The sequence below is a fragment of the Dermacentor andersoni genome, chromosome 2, assembly GCF_023375885.2.
Source record: "Dermacentor andersoni chromosome 2, qqDerAnde1_hic_scaffold, whole genome shotgun sequence".
Lineage (NCBI taxonomy): Eukaryota > Metazoa > Arthropoda > Arachnida > Ixodida > Ixodidae > Dermacentor > Dermacentor andersoni.
The window spans coordinates 183,217,661-183,244,266 of NC_092815.1; the positions used below are offsets into that span (position 1 = coordinate 183,217,661).

At 47.3% G+C, this 26,606-nt stretch overlaps 1 protein-coding gene across 1 annotated transcript in view; it reads left to right on the top strand.

Moving 5' to 3' along the window:
* LOC126540349 (uncharacterized) overlaps positions 1–26,606 on the top strand; it is a 79,005-nt gene that overhangs the window by 13,868 nt on the left and 38,531 nt on the right. Inside the window, exons 2-5 of the mRNA XM_050187147.3 lie at positions 601–634; positions 12,035–12,275; positions 13,283–13,537; positions 17,751–17,974. Of these exons, the coding sequence (XP_050043104.1) occupies positions 604–634; positions 12,035–12,275; positions 13,283–13,537; positions 17,751–17,974 (751 nt within the window). The 5' untranslated portion in view covers positions 601–603. The remainder of the gene's footprint in view (positions 1–600; positions 635–12,034; positions 12,276–13,282; positions 13,538–17,750; positions 17,975–26,606) is intronic.

The window sequence follows — 26,606 nt, forward strand, 5'->3', positions numbered from 1 at the left end:
GACCACCAGAGGAACGATAGTAGCCTTTGCACTCCGCTTCGGTCTTCTGACCAATTTATCTATGGAAAGATTAGCGCAGGAATCACGGCATTCCAGAATTTTCTATGCGTGAAAAAAAAAAAACATTTTATACTGAACTGTATGTAGCCTCGGAGTGCCTTTCCTCACACCACCCCGAAAATTTTATATTAGTATGCGGCCTGCCCAGGCTCTGTCCCGTGCCTGAAAACTTTTCTGGCTACGCCACTGGCCAATCCACCCCTATATTGACATACCGTATTTACTGCCATATCGTAGGGCCTGCACCCCGACTTTGGAGGGCGAAAATTTGGAAACCATAAGCATGCCTCGTGTAAGAGCCGCACCAGGTAAAAATTAAAAAAAAAAGTGTGGGCCTTACATACGATATACATTTCAACAAAGTGGTGTTTGTTTAATTTAAACAAAAGAGAACAACCAAGTACTTTGTAAACTGAGCGAATGGGGTACCACGAGCATCCACCATACTGGTCTCGCCATACCTTCGTCGCAGTAAATGTATACTATTTTATTCACCTCGCCCCGACTAACGCTCATTTCTTTTATTCCTTTCTGTTCTAGAAAATGAGATTCTTCCTCTCACTGCTGGTGGCCGGTAAGTCTGCAGTTCACATTTGTTTTGTTTATTGTTTTTTTTTCTGTTTCTTTTTTCAATTCGTTTGCATGCGCCCACGCTGATATATATATACGAGTCCCAACTATCATGCACCTAGATTTAAAGATATTGCAAATTCCGCGTAGCTAGACAAAAGCCAGGCAATGTTGTTTGCCGTCGCTTGGAGATACTGAAATGATTTGTTGCATTCCGCCGAATTGCATAATCAGTCATTTAATTAATCAACTTCTCAGATAATATAATTAGATGAAAGGAGTCAATGAGAAAATTGTAGAGCAAAATGAGATACTCTCAATACAGCTTTGTGTTGCTCAATACGGGCTACATAAATGTGTTTTTTCGAGCGTGAAAGAAGCCCGCGAATACACGCAAAATGCCTCGAGCGGCCAGTCGCGCGGCAATTTTGCGTGTATGGGCGGGCTTCTTTCACACTCGCAAAAACACTTTTATGTAGCACGTATTGAGCAACACAAAGCTGTATCGGGAGTTTTTCATGTCGCTCCACAATTTTCTCATTGACACTTTTCATCCAATTATAATATTTCTGAAGTTTGATAATATAATTCAGACTATGTAATTAAGCGGAATGCAAAAGAAAAGTCCGAGTATCTCCAAGCGACTGCAAAGAACATTACCTCGGCTCAATCCAGCTAAGTGGCATTTCCGTATTCCTAAAGGGACAGACAACCGCACATAACACCAAACGAGATAACCGCGCTTATGGAAAGAAGGCCTATTCTAGTGGCTAAAACAAGCCATGTTTTTCTCATTAAACGTGGATTTATATGTTTAGTTTTTCACTAAACGTCACGAAAAATGACATGAAAAATTCCATGCGGCAAAGACATGAAGATTCATAAGAGGCCAATCATGTGACGTTCCATTAGTGTACGCGGCTCGAGGCCTTTTAATTAGTATTGAAATGCAGTAAACTTTTTCTGTTGTTTTTTCTAACTTACACTGTTCAGATAGGCTTTCGTTTGTAGTGAGTAGAAAAGTGGCGCTGCCTTCGCCTTTCTTTTCGGTGACTTGGCTGACGGGGGGCCAAGTCATCGGGGGTAACGGGGTCAAGTTTCTATGACGGGGCCAGCCCGTCATGACGTAGACGTGTACTTGGGCGGAAAACGCGGTACAAATATAAGAAAGGTCTGTACAACAACGCAAACTTATTGTACCAGCTTGTTGTTTTCAAAAGTGGTTGAAAAGGTCAAAATGCAAGTGGTTAGCCACAATTACACTGATTCCTGTGAAGGCAGAACGATCGGCGCCTTTCACAACTTGCGAGGCGGGCTATCGCCATTGCTCTCACTTCTCAGCGTTGCTGGAGGAGGGGCTCTTACTTTGTAGAGACTGCTCAGACCGAAAAGTGCTGCTTACAAAATATCCCCGCGCTTTTGGAAGTAACCGCTGCAGGTGTAAACACTACTGATGGTACGCTTTGCGTTGCGCCGTAAAACGCTATAGGTCATTAAAAACTGGTTGTCAGTCCTTTTAAATCTTGGCGCGTGATGGTTGGGACACCCTGTATACGAACCCCCTGGTGCAGCCAGCGCGCGCCCTACAGTCCCCATTTGTCCAAAAGCAGCCGGCCTGTCCTGTGTTCGCTGCTAGTGAGCTAGAGAATGCCGCGGTAAAGACCAAGAATGCAAAGGTAAATCCGGCAGAACCCATCTACGACGATTGTCTTAGTTATGCGCAGGCACCCCTCCTCCTCCTCCTCCTCCTCCATTCGTACAGCAACATACTTTTAAGGCGAACGCCTTATATGCGGCTGTGGGGTGCAGGGCGAAGCGGGACAAGTAGCACAGAAAAATTAGTACGAAGCGCTTGTCCTCGTTTTTCTGTGTTACTTGACCCGCTTCGCGCTGCACCACGCAGCCTCGTGGAAACCCAACTAGCTCAAACCATCAGCCTTTTAAGCCTTGTATGGCCCATAAAGCGCAAAGTCCGGCGAGCGTCCGGCGTTAAGAGGAAGCTTTAGCTCGGATGCTCCTATCTAAATACATGTAAAAGGAGAATTCGTTTTTCTCGGTAACCACTGCACCGAATTTGATGAGGTTTGTTGCACGGAAAAGAAGAACTTAAAATCTAGTGACTGTAGGTTTCGAATTTTTTATTTAGCTTGTAAATTTTTATTAAAAATTAGCAAAAATCAAAAATTTTCAGAAAACGAAACGCAAGTTTACAACACTCTAACTCAGCAAGAAAAAATGATATCACAATTATGCGAATTGCTTCTGAGTGTACATCTAAAGCGGACAAAACTTATATGTTACACATGAATCTAAAAAAGTTCTGTAATATGGAAATACAGCTTTTGCAGAACCTTTGTACACAACGCAACAAATTCACCTAAGATATTAATTGACATATCGAATTGGTCTGCTTTGAATGATCTAATGGATGCCGTTTACACAACGGCGATATCTGTTCTTGATGCAGAGCTATTAATTTGTACACTTCGTGCTTCTATATTTTTCGAACTTTCGAATTTTTCAAAATTCTGTTAACTAAATTCAGGCCCTAACTCGAAATTTCGCTTCCAACATTCACTATAATTTAAGTTTATCTCTCAAAATTTCATTAAAATAGGTCCAAGGGTTATCTCAGAAAAGCACTCTTGCTGACATACTATACGAAACAAAGAGAAGCATAGCCACAATCCCGCAAACAACTCGATAGGTCTCAAGAAACAGATTGGAGAAGGTTGCAAACCAGAACCTTCCGAAAACCAGCACACTTAGAGTAAATTGCAGACAATACCCAGACGCAAGCTGCAAGCTGTGCAAGCACGAACACGTAAACATGGCATGCACACATCTTATGGAAATGCACAGAGGTCAGATCAATATATGTTGAGGACAACATAGAACCGGACTTTCTCGAGGAGCGATGGCTAAGCGCTCTGACTAGCTCGGATCTATACGACCGAGACCAACTATGAGCAATCCAGCGGGCCCAGGCAGCGGTGGAAAGGCTATGGCTCACCGCACATAATGCCCGGGCGGCCTGAGCCCGCGCTGGCACCCTCGCAGGTCCTTTTCTCGAAGTTTTTTTCCGTCCGTTCATTCTTGCGTTTCACATGTATTTGAACAGGCTGCGTCGGAGTTTGGCCCGAGCTAAAGCGTCCTCTGAAGCGTTAGCTCGGAATTAAATCTTGCAAACTAAAATTCGTGAAGATGAATTACTGCATTTGTGAAATTTTTTTACCATGAGCCCGTATGGGTTATAGCGGGGAAGTTTCAAACGGACCAGCCATATAGGGGCCACGTTTTAAAGTGTGGGATTGAATTAAAGGCAACTGAAATATTTATTGCAATTGCTAGCTTGAAACAAACAGCTTCGTTGGAAATTGGGTTCTGACTGTCACACAAGTCTGCAGTGTTATTTACGTGCGTTCTGTGTGTGTTTAGCTACGATTTTGGGATAAAGAGCTCTTCAGTAGCCAAATTTCTCATACTGTCGCAGTTAATAAACAATAAAGAACAAGCGTATACTCGTGTGGTAATGGTGCTCTCAGAGCTCGAACTGTCGGTTCATGCATTCTCTCTTTCCGAATTAAGGTGATTAAATGAGTGAGGCAGCTTCAACAGTTTTGGAGGGAAGACATTTCATTTTGTTTTTGACATATTAGACACTGTTCATTACCAGGAGACATTACGGCTACACCTCGAATGAAGAGCTCTGGAGAGTCGCTATGACAACTTTCGCTGAAATCCACACGCCAGCTCCATGTTTTCGTGTAAATGCCAGTTTGGTTACAGATGCTGTCAAAAAATTTGATATAATTTTTTTTAACAAATCCTCCTATCAGTACACACGTAGAAAATACGTTGTAGGAGCTCAGAACAGCGCTTTTTAATTACATACGATTTTCTTCTGTCTCAATTAAAACTAGCGGTCTTTAGGTCGGCATATTACTTTTGGTGGGAAAAAGATTATGCAGGTCTCCAACGTACATTTTAGGACCTATATGAAGCTTTCGTGAAACGTTTCATTAAGTGCCTTAAAACTGATAATCTTCTGCAACGCATTTTGCAACATTGCGATAACGTGCCTGCCCAGCAAATCACCTGGGTCGCATACCCCATCACGGGAGGATCAGGGCACATTTCATCGCGCCATCTCCGAGATCAGCCCAGTTTACTATTTTACTATCTCCAGGACCGGCCCACCTCGCTCGGCAAGAAGCCGATCACGCAAACAAGCCAAACTCGGCCAAACTTGTAGCCCTGGCAATATTTAGGTATTACGTTTGTTGTTATACCTAGATTGCTGTTATACATTTAGGTATAACGGTTGTTGCAGAGGCGTTCGTAGCAGAGGCGGTCGACTGTATTCCAATTCCTTATGCGAGTGCTGTCATGTGTGAGAATTATATGGCAAGACAGCAGCAGCAGCCACGGTCGGCAAAGTCCGGGAGGGTTCACCTAAAAAGGTTCGATTTGAACTACCCAGAGACTTCGCGTGGATTCATCTGAAGAGCTGGCTGTATCCACCAGACACATATGCCACTTTCTTTCAGCTGCGGACGTATCACAATTGCTAACCGTAAAACAAGGGCTTAAAGACTCGCGCGCTTTCTTGAAAGCCTGTAAAATTTTAAGACCACAGCAGCTATCATCACGGAAATAAATTATTTAGACATTTCTCAATGGAGGCTCCTACGTCAAATGCTTCGCGCTTGAATTTATACTGTTGATCGGGTAGTCTCGGGTAGCCGCGACCGAAGCCAAAGTACTTCGCTGGGAGTCGAGATTTACATCCATGGCCTCCGGCTCCCTTAAGGGCGTGGCATCCAATCCCTATGGCCGTCCATCCCTATCCGAAATCTCCAAACCGATCGCTGAACCCCCGCCACCTCAAAATGGCTCACATTCCTAACTACAAGATCTGGCAGTGGAACTGTCTTGGGTTTCGCCGCAAACGGGGAAACCTTCAGCAGTTCCTTGGGGATAAGGCGGCCCCGGATATCATTGCCCTTCAGGAGACGGGAGGCCACGCAAAATTGGCAGGGTACAAATCCTATAATGCTTCTGGGTCGGATTCCACCACCGCTATTCTAGTTCACAGAAATCTAACAGCTATTAAACATGATATTGAAGAAGTCGACATAGACCACGTCTTTATTGAACTTATCCCTAAACGTAAGGAGGTTGAAAGCATATTCATTCTTAATGCCTATAGTAGCCCAAAGTGCCGACGTCACAAGTTCGGAACTCTATTCAGGAAGGCTCTCAGAATCTCCCAACAAAAGGCCATATTACTATTAGGTGACTTTAACGCTCCCCACACTGCATGGGGATACCACACTGAGGTAGTCAAAGGTCGTAATCTTTGGCTAGAAGCCCAACAACAAGGACTGACTCTCATCACAGACCCCCAGACACCCACCCGTATCGGGAATAGTGTCAGTGTTGACACCACTCCCGACCTAACTTTCATCAAAAACATAGGCAACTATGATTGGACTAATAGCGGGGAAAGCCTCGGTAGCGATCGTTATATCCTAGAAATCCACATTCAGGCGGGTCCACCCCGCAAGAAGGGCAAACGAGTTTCGCTCACGGAATGGGTCCGCTTCCGCCAGATTCGGGAGACAACCGCCACCGAGCATATAAACGATCTCGAGGCCTGGATCGGGGATCTCAGAGATTGCGTGAAACGCGCCACAAGGGCAAACCCTGAAGACGATGGCCTGGTCGAGGTGGATAGCCGCCTCCTACACTTGTAGGAAGCCAAAAAGAGCATGCAAACCCGCTGGAAAAAGAGTAAACTAAATCGTACATTCCGCTTGCGCATCGCGCAAGTCAACATAGAAATCGAGGAATACGCTAACCAATTAACCAAAAACCAATGGGAAAAGGTATGCGACAGCATGCAGGGACAACTCGGTCTAGCCAAAACGTGGAATATCCTCCGATATCTTGTGGACCCGGATAAGAGTAAATCTGAGCAGAGGAAATGCCTCAATAAGATCACTCACCAATACCAGGGCACGAACGACGAGCTCCTAACAGAGCTCAAAGCCCGGTACATAGGCACAAATGCACAAATCCCCCAGAAGCCATACACTGGTCCGGAGAATCTTGACCTAGACGCACCCATCCTAGAGGCTGAAGTGCGAGCCGTCTTGCTGAAACTCCGAACTATATCTGCACCAGGCCCCGATGGCATAACAAATAAGACCCTCCGAAATCTAGACGACTTATCTATCACTGCCCTAACAGAGTACTTCAACCGTTGTTGGGAAACAGGTTCTATCCCCTCGCATTAAGCATGCACAAATAATATTCATACCTAAACATGGTAAGCGACTACAGCTCGAGAACTTACGCCCGATCTTTCTGACCTCATGCGTAGGAAAACTCATGGAGCACGTTATACTTAACCGCCTCCATAATTTTGCGGAGGACAACAACTTATTCCCGAACTCCATAATTGGCGTTCGCCCAAAACTTTCCACGCAAGACATCATGCTTCAACTTAAACATCAAGTTCTTGACCACATACCCAAGAATGGTACCCGGGCTGTCCTGGGCCTTGATCTTGCAAAGGCCTTTGACAACGTAGCGCATCAGGCTATACTAGAGAATCTGCAGTACCTAGGTGTGGGCCAGAGGACCTGCAACTACATCAAAGATTTCCTCAACCACCGCACAGCGGAACTAAGAATAGGAGAACTACAATCGGACAAGATCCCTCTTGGAAGTCGTGGCACACCGCAGGGATCAGTCTTATCCCCCCTACTCTTTAATTTAGCGATGATCCGATTACCGGAACAACTTAATCAGATTCCAGATCTACACCACAGTCTGTATGCCGACGACGTCACCCTGTGGGTGGTTAAAGGTAGCGATGGAGATATAGAAACCACGCTGCCACAAGCTGTTGACACGGTCGAAAAGTACGTTACCGGCAAAGGCCTCGCCTGCTTCCCGCAAAAATCAGAACTCTTCCTACTCAGAGCCCCTACAAACCGCAAATCCGACACTACGCCACCCCCAGAAATCACTGTGCGAGCCAGAGGAGGCGCGATCCCGGTGGTGACCACCATCCGTGTACTAGGCCTCTTCATGCAAGCTCACGGGCGCAACGGCAACACAATTCATAAACTGGAAGCATGCGTTCAGCAGACGATGCGACTCATTTCAAGAATTGCCAACCGACGCTCTGGCATGAAAGAAGCCAACCTCATAAGGTTGGTACAAGCCTTCGTTCTCAGCCGCATCACCTACATCACCCCGTACCTCTGCCTCAGAGCGGCTGAGAGAGAGAAAATAGAGGGAATTATCCGTAGGGCCTATAAACAGGCTCTTGGGCTACCTATAAGAACGGCCAACGCTAAATTGCTAGTCCTAGGTGTGCACAACACCCTCGACGAACTTGTAGAAGCGCACCTTATATCTCAATACGAAAGGCTAGCTCAGAGTGCTGCCGGGCGAAACATCCTCCAGAATCTCGGCATCAACTACGAGTCGATGCAAAGCATTAAAGTAGACATTCCTCACGATCAGAGGCGCCATATCAAAATTAATCCACTCCCTAAAAACATGCACCCCGAATTCCACAAGGAAAGTAGGGTCGAGCGGTCCAAAGCCCTACATCAGAAATTCCACGCCTTCAAAGACGTAGACTATGTCGACGCAACAGAATACATAGAACGCAACTGTATGTCCCTTGCAGTGGTAGACTCCTCAGGTCAAATACGCGCTGGTGGTTCGATTCGCACCAGAAGCTCCGAAACAGCGGAAGAGGCGGCTATCGCTCTGGCAATAGCCTCCACACATTGTCATTACATTATTAGCGATTCCAGAGCAGCAGTACGCAATTTTGCGAAAGGTCGGGTCTCGGCTCCCGTAAAACACATAGTAGGCACCAACCAACACCCACGACCAATCCAGATCATTTGGGCACCAGCACACTCCTCCCTACCCGGCAACGATGCCGCCCACACCGCCGCTCGAGGACTCGCCAACCGAGCACCCGGACGGCTCACGATAGGATTAGAGAGGGATCGCATGGTCAGTTACCAGAAAATAACTCAGCACTACAGGTTAGCCAGGGCAGTGTACCCGCCAGCACACAAATCGCTTAACAAGCGACAAGAAGTAGCTTGGAGGCGACTTCAGACGAACACCTATACCCCAACCCCGTAGCCTATCACTACTACTACCCGGACCAATACCCTAATACATGTAAACATTGTAAGCAAAAAGCGGATCTATTCCATATTATGTGGTCGTGCCCAGCCGAAAATCACACAAATAACGAAATAAATAACACTGAGCAGTGGGAGGCCGTGTTGCTCACCTCCGACCCTGACCTGCAAGCCAAGGTCATCGAGAGAGCTGAAGAAGCCGCCCGGGCCCAGGGGCTCGTGGCTGCCTAATAACAAGGTCATCCGTCAATACCTTGTTTTCAAATAAAATCTTTACTCACTCACTCTTCATTACTGTCGGTAATACTTACATAATCATCTAGGACAATATACTTTGAATTGCCCACGAGGACAGAGGACAAGAATGTTCTCGTAGGTAACAAGTGGATTTTTTAACGTTCGACTGAGCAAGCTGAAACGTCCTGTTTATCCGACCCTTTCAGTGTTAGCATTGCTTGTGTTCTTTACGCATTCGGTTGTTATATATTCAAGGTAATTAGCATGGCGTATCTGTCACACGAGTGAGTCACCTAAATGGCACTGAATCAGAAGTAGCTAGGTACGAGAAAGGCAGCGAGGTTTAACGTCTTTCAAGTTCGTTTGGCCGACTGGGTCAGCTCCTTCGTCTAGCTGCAATCGCATCTTGAGAGACACGCGAAACGCATTTCGGAGCTATAGTACACCATCGGCAGACATCTTCCATAATAAAAATTAGGGGGACGCTTAAGGTTCGCCTTTAATAGTGGAATGCCCGATAGCATTCAAAGATCCCTGACTGCTTCTCACGCTTCCCGGCAACTGCAGCTTATGTAACCGTAATGTTTACCGGGAAGCGCTGGCGGCGAATGCTACGCACGAAGGAGAGCTTTCTGGTAGAAACGCGGCCTCTTGCGTGGGCCGCGATGCGGTGGAGGCGAGCGCCATCTGGAGGTGTTGCAAGGAACCGGGAGCGCCGCTCCGGAGCCGGTCTTTGAAAGCTTGGAAAAGGGGTTTGTGTTTGAGTTTAACGTAACAGAATTATGTTTTCTCGTATATAAAAATTACGTATCGACGCTATCATGTCTGTAGGTCATGTGTAAGTCGTACTTTCCGATTTTTCTGACGTATTTCACTTTGAGAGATTCAATTAGTGCAGTAACTTTACGCTAGATTGAGGGTCGGCGTGGTTGGGTATGTTGGGTATGCGTGGTTGGGTTTTCATGGTTCGGAATGATTTTTGTCGAAAAGGCGGTTGATGCCGGGCGCGGGACACCAACGCCAGATTTTCTGCGACACGTGGCCCTTAACGCTATCGCGTTGAAATATATACAATTAATGCACACTGCCAATACTAAACTATGGGGGTGAAACTTGGAAGGTAAGGCAGACGCTTAAGAAAAAGCTAAGGACTGCGATGGACGAACTGCGATGGAACGAGCGATGGAACCAGATATGACAGGTGCAGCAACAAGAGACATAAGGATCTTAACTAGATCGCCCCGTCCCGGCGCGTCATTCTCTCCGCGACCAACGCCGACAGATGTTTCCGTGCCGCAGGCGCCTGCCAGTGGGGTACGGATGCGTGCGTGTGGTTGGGCCTTTTTAGAGAGAACGGATTTCCGCAGTGGTTGTGCTAGTGGAGGTCCTGATGAAAAAGTATGGTTGGGTATGTTATGTAATGTGCGCGGGAGATAGCCGGTGGTCTATGTTATAGTAGTAGGTTACGAAAGTCAAAGACACAATGTTGATGTGGTTAGATTAGGAAATGTGCAGGCCTATATGTAGGAGACAGCCCGCTGACGGAAGGTCGTTATCTGGAGGGTTTTATCCGCGGGTGCACGTGCAATCTCGGAGGCCACGGTTAGATGTGAAATCTGATGATGAGGACGACGTCGGCACCATAGGCCTGCGTGATGTAAAATATGTCAAAAAGTAATGAAGAAACGACATTTGTCGAAAGATGCACGTGTCGACATCCACAGTTAGGGAATTGCCCAGTGAAAACAATGACGTCCTGTGAATATCCTGTGGACATGCACTGCCAGGACACGGACGTCCTAGGAATTTGTCAAATACGTCCTACGGGCGTCCCTCACATGACCGTTTGGCCGCACTATCCGTGTCCTGATGCCATCCCTTGCATGTCCGCGAGGGACATCTTGGGGCGATGTGCTGCGTGCATTTTATGGACATATGTCAGGGCGGTTTGCGGTGTTTGCCATAATGTCTATTACGGTCTCAGCACATGTACACGCTGTGGGAAAAATGCAACGGGCAGAGCGCCCACGCATCAATGACAGGTACATTAGAGAGTTTTAGTTTAGGGGACGCAAGCGGCTTGCGTACACAAGAACTAAGGGCGACGATACTGCGCATGCGCAGACTTCTACGTCTGGGTCTGCGCATGCGTCTGGGTTTGTGAACGCGTACATTACGCGCGCACGCACGTGTGCGGAAGCGCAGCATACATCCTCATTCTAGGCCCTCCGACCAAGCGCAAGTGTCTTATTGAAATAATTGAATTTTTCAAAGTAAATTGCTTCAGAAAATTCATAATGTACGACGTACACACGTGCTGCGGACATGATAGCTTCGGATTGTAATTCGAACATGCGGGGAAACTCGAGGACCAAGCCTTAATTGGAGAGCAAAGATTCACGTATGTGTCGCAATATGTGCATGTGGAATAACCTTAGGATATTCTTGGTAGGATATCCGAAACAGGTTCATGTACGTCAGGTGGGCGAGAGCTTTTCCTTTCCCGTCGAAGTTTTCGTCATTGTTTTGAGATTTCTTCTAGCGAGTTTTGTTGGCCAGTCTTGCGATATTGGAGCTCTTAATTGCGATATGCTTGGGACATCCGTGGTAAGATATCCGAAACGGGACGTCCGGCGGATGCCCTATTTGTCTCCGAAATAGTGCTTGGACACTGGGTCATGATTCGGATGGACAAAGTGTTTTCACTGGGCAGGCCGTGTGCGTGCGTACGTGCGTGTGTGTGTGCCTGTGAACGGGGGTGGGTGGGTGGGCAGGTGTTTGTGGGGCAAGAGAAAGAGACCGTCGGCGCACGGTTGAACTTACGCAACGTGCTTCATTATCTAGGCACTCGACAGGGGACATTGACAACACCTCAGTGGTGGAAAAGACCGAGGACGTCTTTTATCATACGTGTTACAATTTTACTCATATGGACCCTCCGCACGTTGTCATGTACATGTATGTCCTGTGGTCTGGTGCAGGATGCGTCCTCCACGTCGGCTGGTGCCTGATGGGCTCGACGGCATTCAGCGAGGTGTTCAAGCCGCGCTGCTTCCCGCCTATCAAAGACAACCGCCACCTGAGGATGGGACAGCAGCTGCCCGCCGGTTTCACAATGTCCAGCTTCCTGGACAAGCTGCAGATACTCGAGCAGAGGTTGGCCGAGCGCAACAATGGCAACGTGCTCACGGCTGTCGACATGGCCGTCTACGTATTGCGGACGTGAGCAAAGAGAAAAAAATATATATGGGGGGGGGAGGGGGGATACTCAAACACCATTGCGCATCCCCGGAATACCGGACACGTTATGTATAAAACTCTCTAATGGCGAAGGGTGAGCTAAGTGGAACGTGAAATGGCATCAGCTGGAGCCGTTCGTTTGATTTTCAAATTATATCTAACTATTAGATCTAATGATCGGTGCAACGATCTATTTCATTTTAATATGAATTATAAAGAGGAGGAGGAGGCAGGAATATGCGGAAAGACAGGGAGGTTAGCCAGTTCTCAGACCAGCTGTCTACCCTGTGCTGGGGAACGGAGGTAAGGGGAATAAAAGATAATAGAAAAGAGGTATTACAAAAAAGGAAAGAAGAGCACAAAAAAAAGCGGGAAAAGGAAAGGATAATACGGCACTGCTTAAAGACTGTCTCTAAGACTAGCTCTCTGCAAGAATCGCAACAACGCTTTCAAAGCCTAAATATAAATTATAAGGAAATCCTTATTACAAACTTCGACCTAGACACATATTTTGTAAGGATGCGTTTGATAAGGCAGTGAAACTGATGGTTGGATAGACAGATCTCATGCAAGAATATTACGAAAATCGAATGTATCGTTTAGAAGATACGGCTCCAGCTGATGTCATTTTCATAACTATCTACTTCATTTTTTTTTATGCAATCGGGGCTCATCCCACTGATAACGGCTGCGCGGCGATGTCGCAGAAATAATAATAATAATAATAATAATAATAATGCTTTATTCGTAGTCAAAAAGGGTGTGGTGAGGCATAAAGAACACAAAAGGCATAATTGCCTATATATGCATCCCGCCGCAGGGTAGCTTGGATCACTACAAAAGTGCGGCCCCTGTTCCTTTGAATTTTAGTAAATTGACCTGCACCGATGAAGCGACACATTTAGCAAGATTGTTTCCAAAGAAATGTCGCCGGAGATGCATTTCTCTGGGATATGATGGAAAACAAAATAAAATACGTATCAACGCAGGTTCTTCCATGACGACTACGAATGGGAAAACCTAGGCATCAAGGATGTCGGCAACGCTGGCCACGCACGCAGCATCCTGCACAACGTCATGGAAGCCGTGATGGCCAACCTGGGGCGGCCCAGCATCAAACCCGAGGAACTTCTGGAAGACCAGCTCCACCGGGACGACGACCTCTGCTTTCTCATGTTCAGCCTGGCGCACAACGTCAACAAGACGTTGGTGCGGCACGACCGTTTCGAGACGTACTCTGTCGAGTGAGTGGTGTAGTCAATGTCAGCACACGTACGAGTGGTGGCCGCGATGACGTGGCCATGGCCTTGCGTACGTGGCCTCCAAGATGGAGCGGCCCGCTGGCGCGTGCGCTCCCCGATCTCGGATGTCGTGGATGGATGGATGGATGGATGGATGGATGGATGGATGGATGGATGGATGGATGGATGGATGGATGGATGGATGTTATGAGCGTCCCCTTTGGAACGGGGCAGTGGCTTGCGCCACCAAGCTCTTGCTACTATGCTGCCTAATATCCTACCTAGGTTGACCAATGAAGGAAAAAGAAACACTATGAACTGCCACGTCCAAATTTGCTGATCCCCTATTGCGAACTGTGCTTTTGTACATCCCCGTCCTTTGTCGTTTCCCTACTTTTCTTCCACCAATCCTCCAATCGCCTCTTACTGATGTCTATTGCGGACCTGTTTGCTTTACCACTGCTCCCGCTGAACCCAAGGGCTTCAAGGAGGCCAGTGGTGCCTAAATCGACCGCTGGGTACACGTCTTCACATTCTAATAAAATATGCTCCGTCGTTTCCCTAGCTTTACCGCAGCAAGCACATGCTTCTTCTTCCTTCTTATATCTCGCTTTATAGGTGCGTGTTCTAAGGCATCCCGATCTCGCTTTGAAAAGTAATGAGCTTCCCTTTGAGTTATCATAAATGGTTTCTTTCCTAATTTCGTTTTTTCCTCTTAAGTAGTTACTCGTGGCAGGTTTCTTTTCCATTGCCGCCACCCATGAGATTAATTCAGCCTCTCTGACTTTCCGCTTGACCTTCTTTGTTGCTGTGTTGCCCACCCCACAGGCCGCATACTTGCTGGTAAGCTTCCTAGTTCTTTTCCGCCACTGTGAATCAATGTTTTGCCTGTACAGATACCTGAACACTCTCCCAGCCCATTTACTTTCCTCCATATTCCTCAGCCGTTCTTCATACTCAATTTTACTGCGAGCTTCCCTCACTTCAAAACTAGTCCAGCCCATATCCCCTTGCACAGCTTCATTTGTAGTCTTCCCGTGAGCGCCCAATGCGAGGCGACCCACTGACCTTTGGTTCCCGTCGAGTCCTGATTGTACCCCTGATTTAAAGCAAACAACCGCATTTCCAAAAGTAAGTCCTGGAACCATTACCCCTTTCCACATACCTCGGAGGACCTCGTAGCTATTGTATCCCCATAGCGCTCTGTGCTTCATTATGGCTGCATTTCTCTTCCCCTTGACTGTTATGGTTTTTTCCTGTGTTTCCATATATTCGTTGCCTTCGTTTATCCATATACCAAGGTATTTATATTCTGTTACCCGAGGTATTTCTTGGCCCTGTATCTCCACTGTCTGTTCACTGTTTTCATTGAATACAATAACACCTGATTTTCTAACACTAAATTTCAAACCTAAATTGTTGCCTTCCTGTCCACAGATATTAGCCAGACGTTGCAAATCACTTTGCTTGTTTGCAAGCAACACAATGTCGTCCGCATAAAATAAACCTGGGAGTTGCTGCTCTATTACTGTACCTGCCTGTTTGTATGAGAGATTAAACCCGATATTACTTCCTTCTAGCGCCCTCTCCATCCTCACCATGTACATCATAAACAGCAGCGGGGATAAAGGGCACTCCTGCCTCAGTCCCTTGTTGATATGAACTTTCTCTGCGCTCCTCATCCCTTCCCATTCAACGCAAACAGTATTTTCTAGGTAAATCTCTCTCAAAAGCTGTAGACAATCGTTACCTAAGCCTTCCCCTTCCAGAATATCCCACAAAATGTTGCGGTCTACGTTGTCGTAGGCTCCTGTAATGTCCAAAAAGGCCACATACAACTGTCTGCTTTCTGCTTTTGATATTTCAATACACTGAGTAAGAACAAACAAGTTATCATCCAAACGCCTACCTATTCTAAAGCCATTCTGAAGCTCTCCCAAAATGCCATTATTTTCTGCCCATGCTTGAAGCTTTAATTTGATTGCCTGCATTGCTAGCCTGTATATTACCGATGTAATGGTCAACGGTCTATACGAGTGAATTCTGTCTTTCTCCCCCTTACCTTTATAAATTAAATTCATTCTACTTTGTCGCCAACTGTCTGGTATTCGTCTATCTTTTAAAGTTTTTTCCACTGCTTTCACCAGAGCTTCCTTACTTTTAGGTCCCAGTTCATTTATCAGCCTAACGAGAACCTCCTCTAGCCCTGTGGCTGTGCGCTTAGGAATTTTCTCTTCCGCTTTCTTCCAGTTTAAATTTGTAAGCACCAGTTCCTTTTCCACTTGGGTCTCTTTCATGCTCTTTTTTCTTCAAATACAACCTCGTCCTTGCCTTGGAAAGATTCGGCTGTTACTTTTTGGATGTAATTTATTGCTGCCTCTCCTTCCAGTCTGTTTTCGTCTTCGTCTAGGATATGTTGTTGTACTGTTGTTGACTTCCTGCCTAATAATTTTATGTGATTCCAAAATATTCTAGGTGCGGCCTTCTTTTTCTCACGTATTTCTGACAACCAACGTTCACTTTCACCTTTTAATTTTGCTTGCACCAGTATTTGAACCATAGACTTTTTCGCCCGGTATATTTCCCATTTATTGGTTACTTCATCCTGTGGCAACTGCGCCTTCTTTGCCTGTCTGTGCTCTCGAGATGCTTTCTGTCGTTCGGCGATCGCTTCTCGTATCTCCTTGTTCCACCAGCTTTTCGGTTTCTTTTTTCCTTTCCAACGAACATGTTGTTTCTCTTTCCGTATTTCTGTTGTTACTACACTTAGAAGCTCACCATATTCCCACCCCTTACTTGGCCACTTGCCAAGTTCTTCCTCAACTCTAGTGACTATATTTGCTATTTGTTCAGCGTTCAAATTTGGACTGGCCATTGTGCTTTCCTTGCTCTCTTTCCCAACTGTCGTGTTTAATTGCGATAGTGGCCTCGCGCGGCAATTTCGTGTGTATTCGCAGGCTTCTTTCACGCTCGGAAAAACACTTTTATGTAGCACGTATAGAGGAACAGAAAGCTGTATCGTGAGTTTTTCATGTTGCTCTACAATTTCTCATTGACACTTTTTCATCTAATTATAATAGTTGAGAAGTTGACGAATTAATTAAGACTAACTATGTAATCAGGCGGAATGCAGAAAATACTCCGAGTATCTCCAAGCGACGGCAAACAACATTACCTTGGTTCTGTGCAGTTACGCGGCATTTGCATATTTTTAAATATTTGTGCATGATAGTTGAGACACTGCTTGATAGGACATATGCAGCGATTTCAAAGTACCAATGATTGATTCGTTCATTCATAGTGTTTAAGGACACTAAAGGAAAATATTAAGAAGCGCTAGATTTAAAGGTTATAGGCTTTTCTATTAGCGCATCCGTCATTCGTAGCAAGAAGTGAGCTTTTGTAAACGAAGAAATGACGGAAATGGAAAATCGATGTGGCGTCCCCTGTATTGGACAACCGTACCTCTCATGTGACGTGCAGTGGCTAATTCACAGACAGCGGCAGACAGGGATGTTACACGCGCATCACGTCAACTCGCCCGTTCTTGCGCGTGGGTGTTTCAAATTGAGGAGCAGCACTGGAAACTTCGGTAGCAATTTTTATGCACAAAAGTCATATTGGCGCACAAAAAGCGGCGCTGTACTTCTAGACCAAAAGTCCATCGATCAAACTCCTGCTTAATACCATCAATAATATATAATGCCATTAAATTTATTATTCACAACAGTCTACACAATCTGAATAGGGAACTCATATATAAATATATTAAATGTAATATTCAGAACAGTCCACATGCTTTGAATATGGAGCTCATAGAAGCTGAAGAGTGAACACTTCTGTTTGTTAATGAAGCATTCATACTGCCACATATTACCTGGTAATATTAATTATTATGGTTAAGTACAAAACTTCAGCGAGAATCATGTTAATTGTACACACTGGACTGTTTGCGTTTTGGTAATTCTATCAGATAAACATACCTGTGTTACTGCTGCGTTGTTTTAATATTCCTCTGATCGTATGCATGCCGATATTTTTCTACTGGAGTGCGACTTAACAGCGGCTGCGGATTCAGATGCATGATGTGGCCATTTCCGGCTGTAACATCAAGTTCTAGGGATAATAAATTGAATGTACTTGCACTAAAGGAATCCCTGCTTTGCAACCAGCCGAGCGTATATTCGTTCTGTCACTTTTCCGACGCTACTTGCAGTGATGACGACGACATAACTAAGCTACCGCGTGAGGAAGGCGTGTTGAGCGTGACAGGCCGGAAGGACGGCAGCGTCGTGGCCCTGGGCAGGACACTGCTGGGCATTGCAGCCGCGCACAAGGACCTGCAGGCCAAGACCATTAAGGACTTGCTAAGGTCTTCGGAGAACGCGGATGGCGTCAGCGACGGAACTCTCAGTCCGGTCTACGCTGCCACCCTTGGATGTGAGTCGCTCACTTTCCTTATCTTATCGCCCACTGTCGGGAGTACATTTGTGTGCCTCGGGTTTTATGCGTGTAGCTTTGTTTACGCACCCTTCTAAAGAACCTAAGAAGAGCATGAGTGCTGCGTATATATGCGGTTCTAATGTCGGAGCCGTGTCATCTTTCTATCGCAAGCATGTGCAGCTGCAAATCATCATCGCCATATGTCCTGGCGTCACCAGAGCACGTGTATATTAAACCCTCACTGTTTTCATTTTCGGCAAAGTCTTTTATCCGGCACCGTCCTTTGTCTCGACCTCTTGTATTCGGCCGCTTCGTCCACGCCCCTCGGGACGCAGCAATAAACAAGTTTCCCTTCGTGAGCACTGCCGCCTTTGTATCAGAAGTGTTCACTCTAATCTACGCTGGCCTGCGATTTCAGGCCGATAACCTATAATCAAGAGCGTCAGAGAATGAAAGTTTTCTCGGAAGCGAGCCAATCAAAGAAAATCAGCAAATGATAAAAAGATGTTGCGCTCTCCCCTGCGTCGTTAGTGGGAATTCATTTAAATCACCGCACGACAAGGAAAGCTGCCTTGTAATCTGCACTTTGACCGTTCTCGTAGGATAGCGAAAAGTGCGGCGTTGTACGTGATTATGGCGGAGCTGTCTACATTCAAGAATCCTACTTTCGTATGCACACACATATTACTAATTACATATGGCTTAAGTGGAAGAAATAAGGCGTTCTATTGACGAATCCGGCTAGCAACTTTTCCTCCTCTCTGGTTGTAGCCTTCTCCTACTGCACATGCTTATGCACCTATCCGTTATTTGAAAAATTCATCTCATTTGGTTGCGATAGTAAGTACACGGACACTTGAGGCGCGTTCGCGCCATCGACGCTGCTGCAGCCGAGCTGTACCCAGTGCGACGAAGTGGCCCGCAAAGCCCGTTCGAATGCGCCGTGCGCGTGCGTTGGGGCCCGTGTCACCTGTCGAGTTTCGAAGGTGCGGCGCACTTGAAACGGCGAAGGAAGCGACAGAACGAAATGTGCTGTTTCAATAGCTTTCGGGTCTCTATTCGCCTTTCTGAAGGGAAATGCTTTGCGCTTTACGGGAAAACAGCCGTCTGTCGGCTGCATGGTCACCGGCAAACAGCTATAGGCGCCGTGCCGCTATTGCGTCTGTGCGACAATCCATGCACCGCACGCACTGGCAGGGTTTAACACGTGGAAGGCTGCTACGAAAGGCGGTACGTTTCCACTATGCTAAAGGAATATTAATAGGATCGAATGAATGTACGAAGTATAGGCCCTGTGCACGTTTTACTCCGAGGAATGGAGAGCGGTCGCAACGACGCTGTTCATATTGAGCGGTGCTGTTAACAGATGTGGCAAAATTGTAAGTCCTGATGAGCAGTAAAAAGTCGCAGTTTCGCCCGAAAGCAAATTAATAGACAGCTATACGAAGTGAGGATATAGTAGCCTTATCGGCCGTGTAAACTTTAAACATTCGCTTACAAATCAAATTATAACAAGCACGCTGTCACAGCACACAGGTGAACATGAACGCATCTCACTCGATGACCGCGGGAACTCACTGTCAAAACACTGGAACGAGGAAGCGCGGCAGCAGCAGCGAGCGAATTTACCTTCGTGCTGCCACTCGCTTCAACTCGAACTAACCGCCGAAAGCGCAGCGCATACGACGCTACCAGCACTGGGCGCACTTTGTCAACATCGCAGATCGCTTTGAAGATGAGGCACGCGCGACCGCGCACTTTGTCCATATCGCAGATCGCTTTCAAGATATGCGCACGCGCGGCTGCGCGGTACGCAGCAGCCACCGGAGTAGACCGCCCCTTCCTTCGTCAACCCCCCCCCCCCCCCCCCGGTGCCTCGCGCGTGACGGAAGGCGACGCTTCCTCCCCGCTTTCCTGCCTTGCGCGCTCGAGATTGAGCCGCGATCGTCGAGTGACCACCGCAAGTTTCACTCGCACATACGACACATGGCGCGCCGACGATGTTATCGTGCTTGGACTTCATACGAAACATCACGGCAGCGGCGACGGTGAAATGCGCCTGGAGTGTCCATATAATTGCTATTGCTATAAAACTGTTCTGTTGTCGTGACTTGTGCTGGCCATTCGTTATGTCGCGGCCTTCGTGGTGAACGTAAGGAATATAACAATCAATGTTTCGCTAGCCACATGCTTATTTACATAATTCTGCATCAAGACATCTTGCTAATTTCGAAACAAAATATATGATTCATTGATCGTAGGACCTGCCGGTACGGTGACCTGTTGCGCCAGCTAAGGCAATCACGAAGTCTCGTTTTTGTACAGCGAAAAGCCAAAGACTCACTTGAGGTTTGACAAAATAGCGACAATCAGCATTTCCCAATTAGTAATAATTTAGCTTGATATACACTTTTCGCACCATGCTTCAGTGCCCAGCGGTTGCCCAACTGCTTCATCCATGTTCGCGGTTCACTGCTATACGAGTGTGGACACAAGCAGCGACAAGCTTCAAATCAACGTCACTACGGTAACGCACTCCAGAAACTATAAAAATCCCACTTTACCGACAATACGTGTCACCTTCCGGGGTCATATTCTGGGACGATCACTTGCGGCGATACTGCTGCCTCGGCCATCAGGCGCACCCTGATTGAGCAAAATCTGGCTGGTTGAGCAAAATCGAGTGAGCCGATTGGCTGATCGAGCATTATACGTACGTCACGCGAAGGCGGACAGTAAGCTGATCGGTCTATAATTTTTCAAGTTTTTGGCGTCCCCTTTCTTATGGATTAGGATTATGTTAGCGTTCTTCCAAGATTCCGGTACGCTCGACGTCATGAGGCATTGCGTATACAGGGTGGCCAGTTTCTCTAGAACAATCTGCCCACCATCCTTCAACAAATCTGCTGTTACCTGATCCTCCCCAGCTGCCTTCCCCCTTTGCATATCTCCCAAGGCTTTCTTTACTTCTTCCGGCGTTACCTTTGGGACTTCGAATTCCTCTAGACTACTTTCTCTTCCATTATCGTCGTGGGTGCCACTGGCGCTATATAAATCTCTATAGAACTCCTCAGCCACTTGAACTATCTCATCCATATTAGTAATGATATTGCCGGCTTTGTCTCTTAACGCGTACATCTGATTCTTGCCAATTCCTAGTTTCTTCTTCACTGTTTTTAGGCTTCCGCCGTTCCTGAGAGCATGTTCAATTCTATCCATATTATACTTCCTTATGTCAGCTGTCTTACGCTTGTTGATTAACTTCGAAAGTTCTGCCAGTTCTATTCTAGCTGTAGGGTTAGAGGCTTTCATACATTGGCGTTTCTTGATCAGATCTTTCGTCTCCTGCGATAGTTTACTGGTATCCTGCCTAACCGAGTTACCACCGACTTCCATTGCACACTTCTTAATGATGCCCACAAGATTGTCGTTCATTGCTTCAACACTAAGGTCCACTTCCTGAGTTAAAGCCGAATACCTGTTCTGTAGTTTGATCTGGAATTCCTCTATTTTCCCTCTTACCGCTAACTCATTGATCGGCTTCTTATGTACCAGTTTCTTCCGTTCCCTCCTCAGGTCTAGGCTAATTCGAGTTCTTACCATCCTGTGGTCACTGCAGCGCACCTTGCCGAGCACGTCCACATCTTGTATGATGCCAGGGCTCGCGCAGAGTATAAAGTCGATTTCATTTCTAGTCTCGCCGTTCGGGCTCCTCCACGTCCACTTTCGGTTATCCCGCTTGCGGAAGAAAGTATTCATTATCCTCATATTATTCTGTTCCGCAAACTCTACTAATAACTCCCCCCTGCTATTCCTAGTGCCTATGCCATATTCCCCCACTGCCTTGTCTCCAGCCTGCTTCTTGCCTACCTTGGCATTAAAGTCGCCCATTAGTATAGTGTATTTAGTTTTCACTCTACCCATCGCCGATTCCACGTCTTCATAGAAGCTTTCGACTTCCTGGTCATTATGACTGGATGTAGGGGCGTAGACCTGTACAACCTTCATTTTGTACCTGTTATTAAGTTTCACAACAAGACCTGCCACCCTCTCGTTAATGCTATAGAATTCCTGTATGTTACCAGCTATGTTCTTATTAATCAGGAATCCGACTCCCAGTTCTCGTCTCTCCGCTAAGCCCCGGTAGCACAGGACGTGCCCGCTTTTTAGCACTGTATATGCCTCTTTTGGCCTCCTAACTTCACTGAGCCCTATTATATCCCATTTACTGCCCTCTAATTCCTCCAATAGCACTGCTAGACTCGCCTCACTAGATAACGTTCTAGCGTTAAACGTTGCCAGGTTCATATTCTAATGGCGGCCTGTCCGGATAGTATCGCCTAAAGCCCTTCCATACACGTTTCCGCCAACCAGAAATCGGCGGTGGCGCGTGGATGCAGGGGCTTTAGTATCGCCGAAAGTGATCGTCCGAAAATACGTCCCCTGGATAGCACACGCTCGAATGAAGCACTTATGCGACACGTGGGTTGACGTCACGACACTCTTCGTCAATCATAGCCCTATATATGAGTCGTGGCGTCTCCCGCGGTGCCGATGGTGCTAGCTTTTGGGCAAATTAATGTGACTTACGGTAATGTATCGCCTGTTAAATAGTGATTTTCGTACTCAAGGGATGAAGAGCTATGATAACTTGTTTCTCATTCACTCCTACTTGGAAAAGTGCTGCTTCCCGCACAATCACAAGTGAGGCGCGCCTCACTAGGGTGATCCGATGCCACGCTTCTCGCTGCGCTGACATTGAGGCACCCTACGCCGCACTCCTCTTGCCCTCCCCCTAGCTGTCACTAGGCGAGGACTGCAGAGTTGTTACTGGCTAGTTCCCCAGGATCGTGCGCGTGTATAGGCACAAAACTCCCTATACGTAGGCCGATCCAGAAGGTAGTGCAATGCCGGCCCCACCCGCGGCGGAGGTGAAGCAGGCGTTAAGCACTCCCCATACGTGGGCCGATCATGAACATAGTGAGATGCCGGCCCGACCCGCGGGCGTATTTCGAACTGCTTGTAGGTAAAGCGGGGCGCGGCACTTGCGGAGACGACGGACGTTTGCGCGCATGCGCGAGTAAGAGCGGGTGCGAGAGAGGAAATGTGGGGAGTTGTGCTCCTTGAAAATACGACTCTGCCTAGGTACTGCGGAGGAGTTTCTTGGCGCGCGTTGTATGCGCTTGTCTCTAGGCGTGCCGGCAGAAGTCGCGGGGCGCGGTAGTGCTGAACTTACCACCGCAAGTTGGCGGCTCGAGGCAATTATATTTATTCGATCATGTTTTTACTAATGAAAGCAACGTATCATTATTTCGCATTATTAGCGGCGCCTCCAAGACACCAAAGCGGCAACGGGGGCATCAAAGCTGGAAGCAGGGTGGCCCGTGGGTTGGGGCCGCAGAGGCCGAAGCGTGCCAGGGGGTGTTCGCATAAAAAATTGGCTGTCCGCTAGCTTTGATCCCCCCGCTACCGCTTGGTGCCCCGGAGATCCTGCGCCGCCTGCTTTAATATAACCTCAGGTGCTCTCTTGAGGCCTCCGTTTGCCGGTTACATGTGCCCTCCTGGAGCAGTGCTTGTAAAAAATCCGATCTATCGCCGCGACTAAAAAAGCGACCCGCGACTTATACAACACCAGTCAGAACATTCTTCAGACACAGCGATCACCAAGCGGCGTCCGCACGCGCCCACTGCCTCGCCGCCCGGGCAGCCAGCGGCGGAGCATATAAACCAACTCGACCGCACTCCGCAATGCCGGCATGTCTAGGGGACAAACGAATACAACGCGCGCAAACCTCCTCCGTAGTGCCTAGGCTGAGACATATATTCAAGAAGCTAAAGCCCCAAGATTTTCTCTCTCGCGCCCGCTCTTACTTGCGCCTGCGCAGAAACGTCGAGCTCCGTCAAAGGTGCCACGCCTCGCCGTACCTACTAGCAATTCTAAAAACGCGACCCGCGGCGGAGGTGAAGCAGGCGCTAAGCACTCCCAATACGTGGGCTGAACCCGAACATAGTGCAATACCGGCCCGACCCGTGGCGGAGGTGAAGCAGGCGTTAAGCACCCCCCTACGTTGGCCGATACCAAAGATAGTGCCACTGCCGCTGGACAAAAAAGGAAGGTTTAGCCTGTCGTGTGCATCGAAAACGCTGTCCTCTGCCGCGGCGCCCCCAGCCGGGACCGTTTGTTTGAGATTGGCATAGAAATTACGTCAGGAACACGCTTAGAACACCGTCGCCCGAAGCATCCTGTCACCCCGGCCCAACTAGCGCCGTTCGGCCCAGTCAAGCAGCCAAGAATGTAACTACGGCTGTCACGTCGACTCCCATTACAGCCTGCCCGACGCGGCAGGCCGCACCTTTTTACAGCGAAGCTGTATACCTCTATCGTCCAAGGAAATTTTCGTGTTGTTATGGTAAGCAAAACAACTTCCCATACGTGGGCCGATCCAGGAGAGAGTGCAATGCCCGCCCAACCCTCGGCGCGCCGGAGGTGAAGCAGGCGTTAAGCACTCCCCATACGTGGGCCGATCCCAAAGATAGTGCAATGCCGGGCCGACCTGCGGTGGAGGTGCAGTTCGTCATTAAGGGACCCACATGCACGGCTTCGTTCATCATCCTTTTTCACAGAGTGGAAGGGCATTGAATGTTTTGCAGCTACTGATCCGCGAGGAATTAGATTTTTTAAAACTACTTCTCCGGGAGGGCACGTATATCTAACTGGCAAGCGTAGGACTGAGGATAGTACCTTAGATTATAAAGAAGCAGGCGGCTCAGGATCTCTGGGGCACCGAAGTCGCAGTGGGGGGAGCCAAAGCTGGAATCAGCGAGCTGTGGGTTCGGGCCATCATGGCTGGAGCATGCCAGCAGGGGGGGTGGGTTTGCATAAAAGAGCTGCTGTCCACGATAGCACCCACTCTTATACACCTTCGGCACGCAGAAGCCTCGGCTAACCCCAAACACACGTACGTAAAATGTCCAGGCTTCAGCTTTGGTGTCCCTGTTTCCCTCTGGTTAAAGGGCCCAGCTTTACCTTTGGTGCCCTGGAAGCGCCGCGTAGTATGCGCGTAAAAAGGACAAACTTACTACAATGTGTATATTTAATGATATGGTATTACAGCATGTAAAAAAGTATGAAAGAAATGACAATTCAGCGGCCGCAAGGCACCGGCCCACGCAGACGCCATCTTGGGACGCTAGATCAGTGCTATCCACTCAATCTACCAGGCCGCGATAGATCATATGTATGTCTGAGCTGTCGGAGCCCCCTCAAACAGTGGTGTAGCCAGAAATTTTCTTAGTTGCAGATACGCACTTAACCGGGTATTGTGAGGGTGAGGTGGGGTAGGGGCAGCAAGATGATTGAGGAGCTTGGCAGGCCACATACTAATAGAAATTTCAGGTTGGGGGAGGGGGGTGAGGGGTCACATGCCCGGTGTGCCACCCCTTGGCTATGCCAAGGCTCTCAGACAGTGTACAGTTGTGAAGTCAATGTGTGATTTCCATAATCCTGACGGAGACACACACACTTACAATGGTAAGCACTACTGCGGCATGTGCATTATCAAGCACTGGCAGTGTAATTAAGTGAACGAATTAGCACAAAGAGCACGAAAGTTGACATTTAGGGAATAAACGTTCAGAAATTCATCGAGTAATTTTTTAACCGACCGAAAATGTACAATATACTGTGTCACATTTAATTTGGTGCTGTGCTTGTGGTATTTTATACTGATCATGCAAATTTCGGATTATGCAAATACTTCTTATGGTTCTGAAAAAAATTGTATGATTGAGGTTTTACCAATTCACCGGAAATAATGACACCAGCTCTGATCCTCCCATGCGCTTAAACACTCTGGCCTTAAAACAATAGCTCTGTGACTGAATCTATCACCTCAATATAATGTAGAGCAGCAAACATGGAAAATAAAATTTATCTTTTAACCCTTCTAGTTTGTCTTCTCATGCTTGCATTTCACTCCACCGCGATAGAAGATAGGGTAAACTTAACTACGAAATCATGGAGGGCTTGGAAGCTCTCGCTTCCTGCTACACCAGTTCCCTTCTATAGGCAGAGGCGTTAAAATGAATGATACATAAAATAAGATCAAAAATATCCTACTGAAGGGCAAAAAAGAATGAAAAATAAAGAAATGACAAAGAATGTAATGTCAAATTTAAGCACAAGGAAAAACTAAACCTTAGTGCATGCAACTAAACCTCAACTGCATGCATGCTGTCAGTACTTAGTAGCTAGGTCACAAGCAACAAAAAAATTTGCACAGCACATAATTCCATTCAGCAATGTCTGGGGAAGGCCATAATAATGGCTAAAAAAAATAGCACCCAATTCCCCAGTGCTCTAATTTTTCACAGCTCTCGCCTCTGCTGGGCATAAAGTGGGTGAGTTCACAGTACTTGCAAATTGTCTTCATTTGGTTCGCCACGTGTACACAATGAGGAGACAGTGCACCCAACTATCCACAGGAATTGGTTGATGGAAAGACAATACACCTAGTCAGAGTCAATGAAACTATGGCAAGCCATCACTACCACAGTGACAACAACAAAGTTGCACATCCATATGCTCCACATGCTCAAAACAGCAAGGCATGTGAAAGAGTACCCGGGC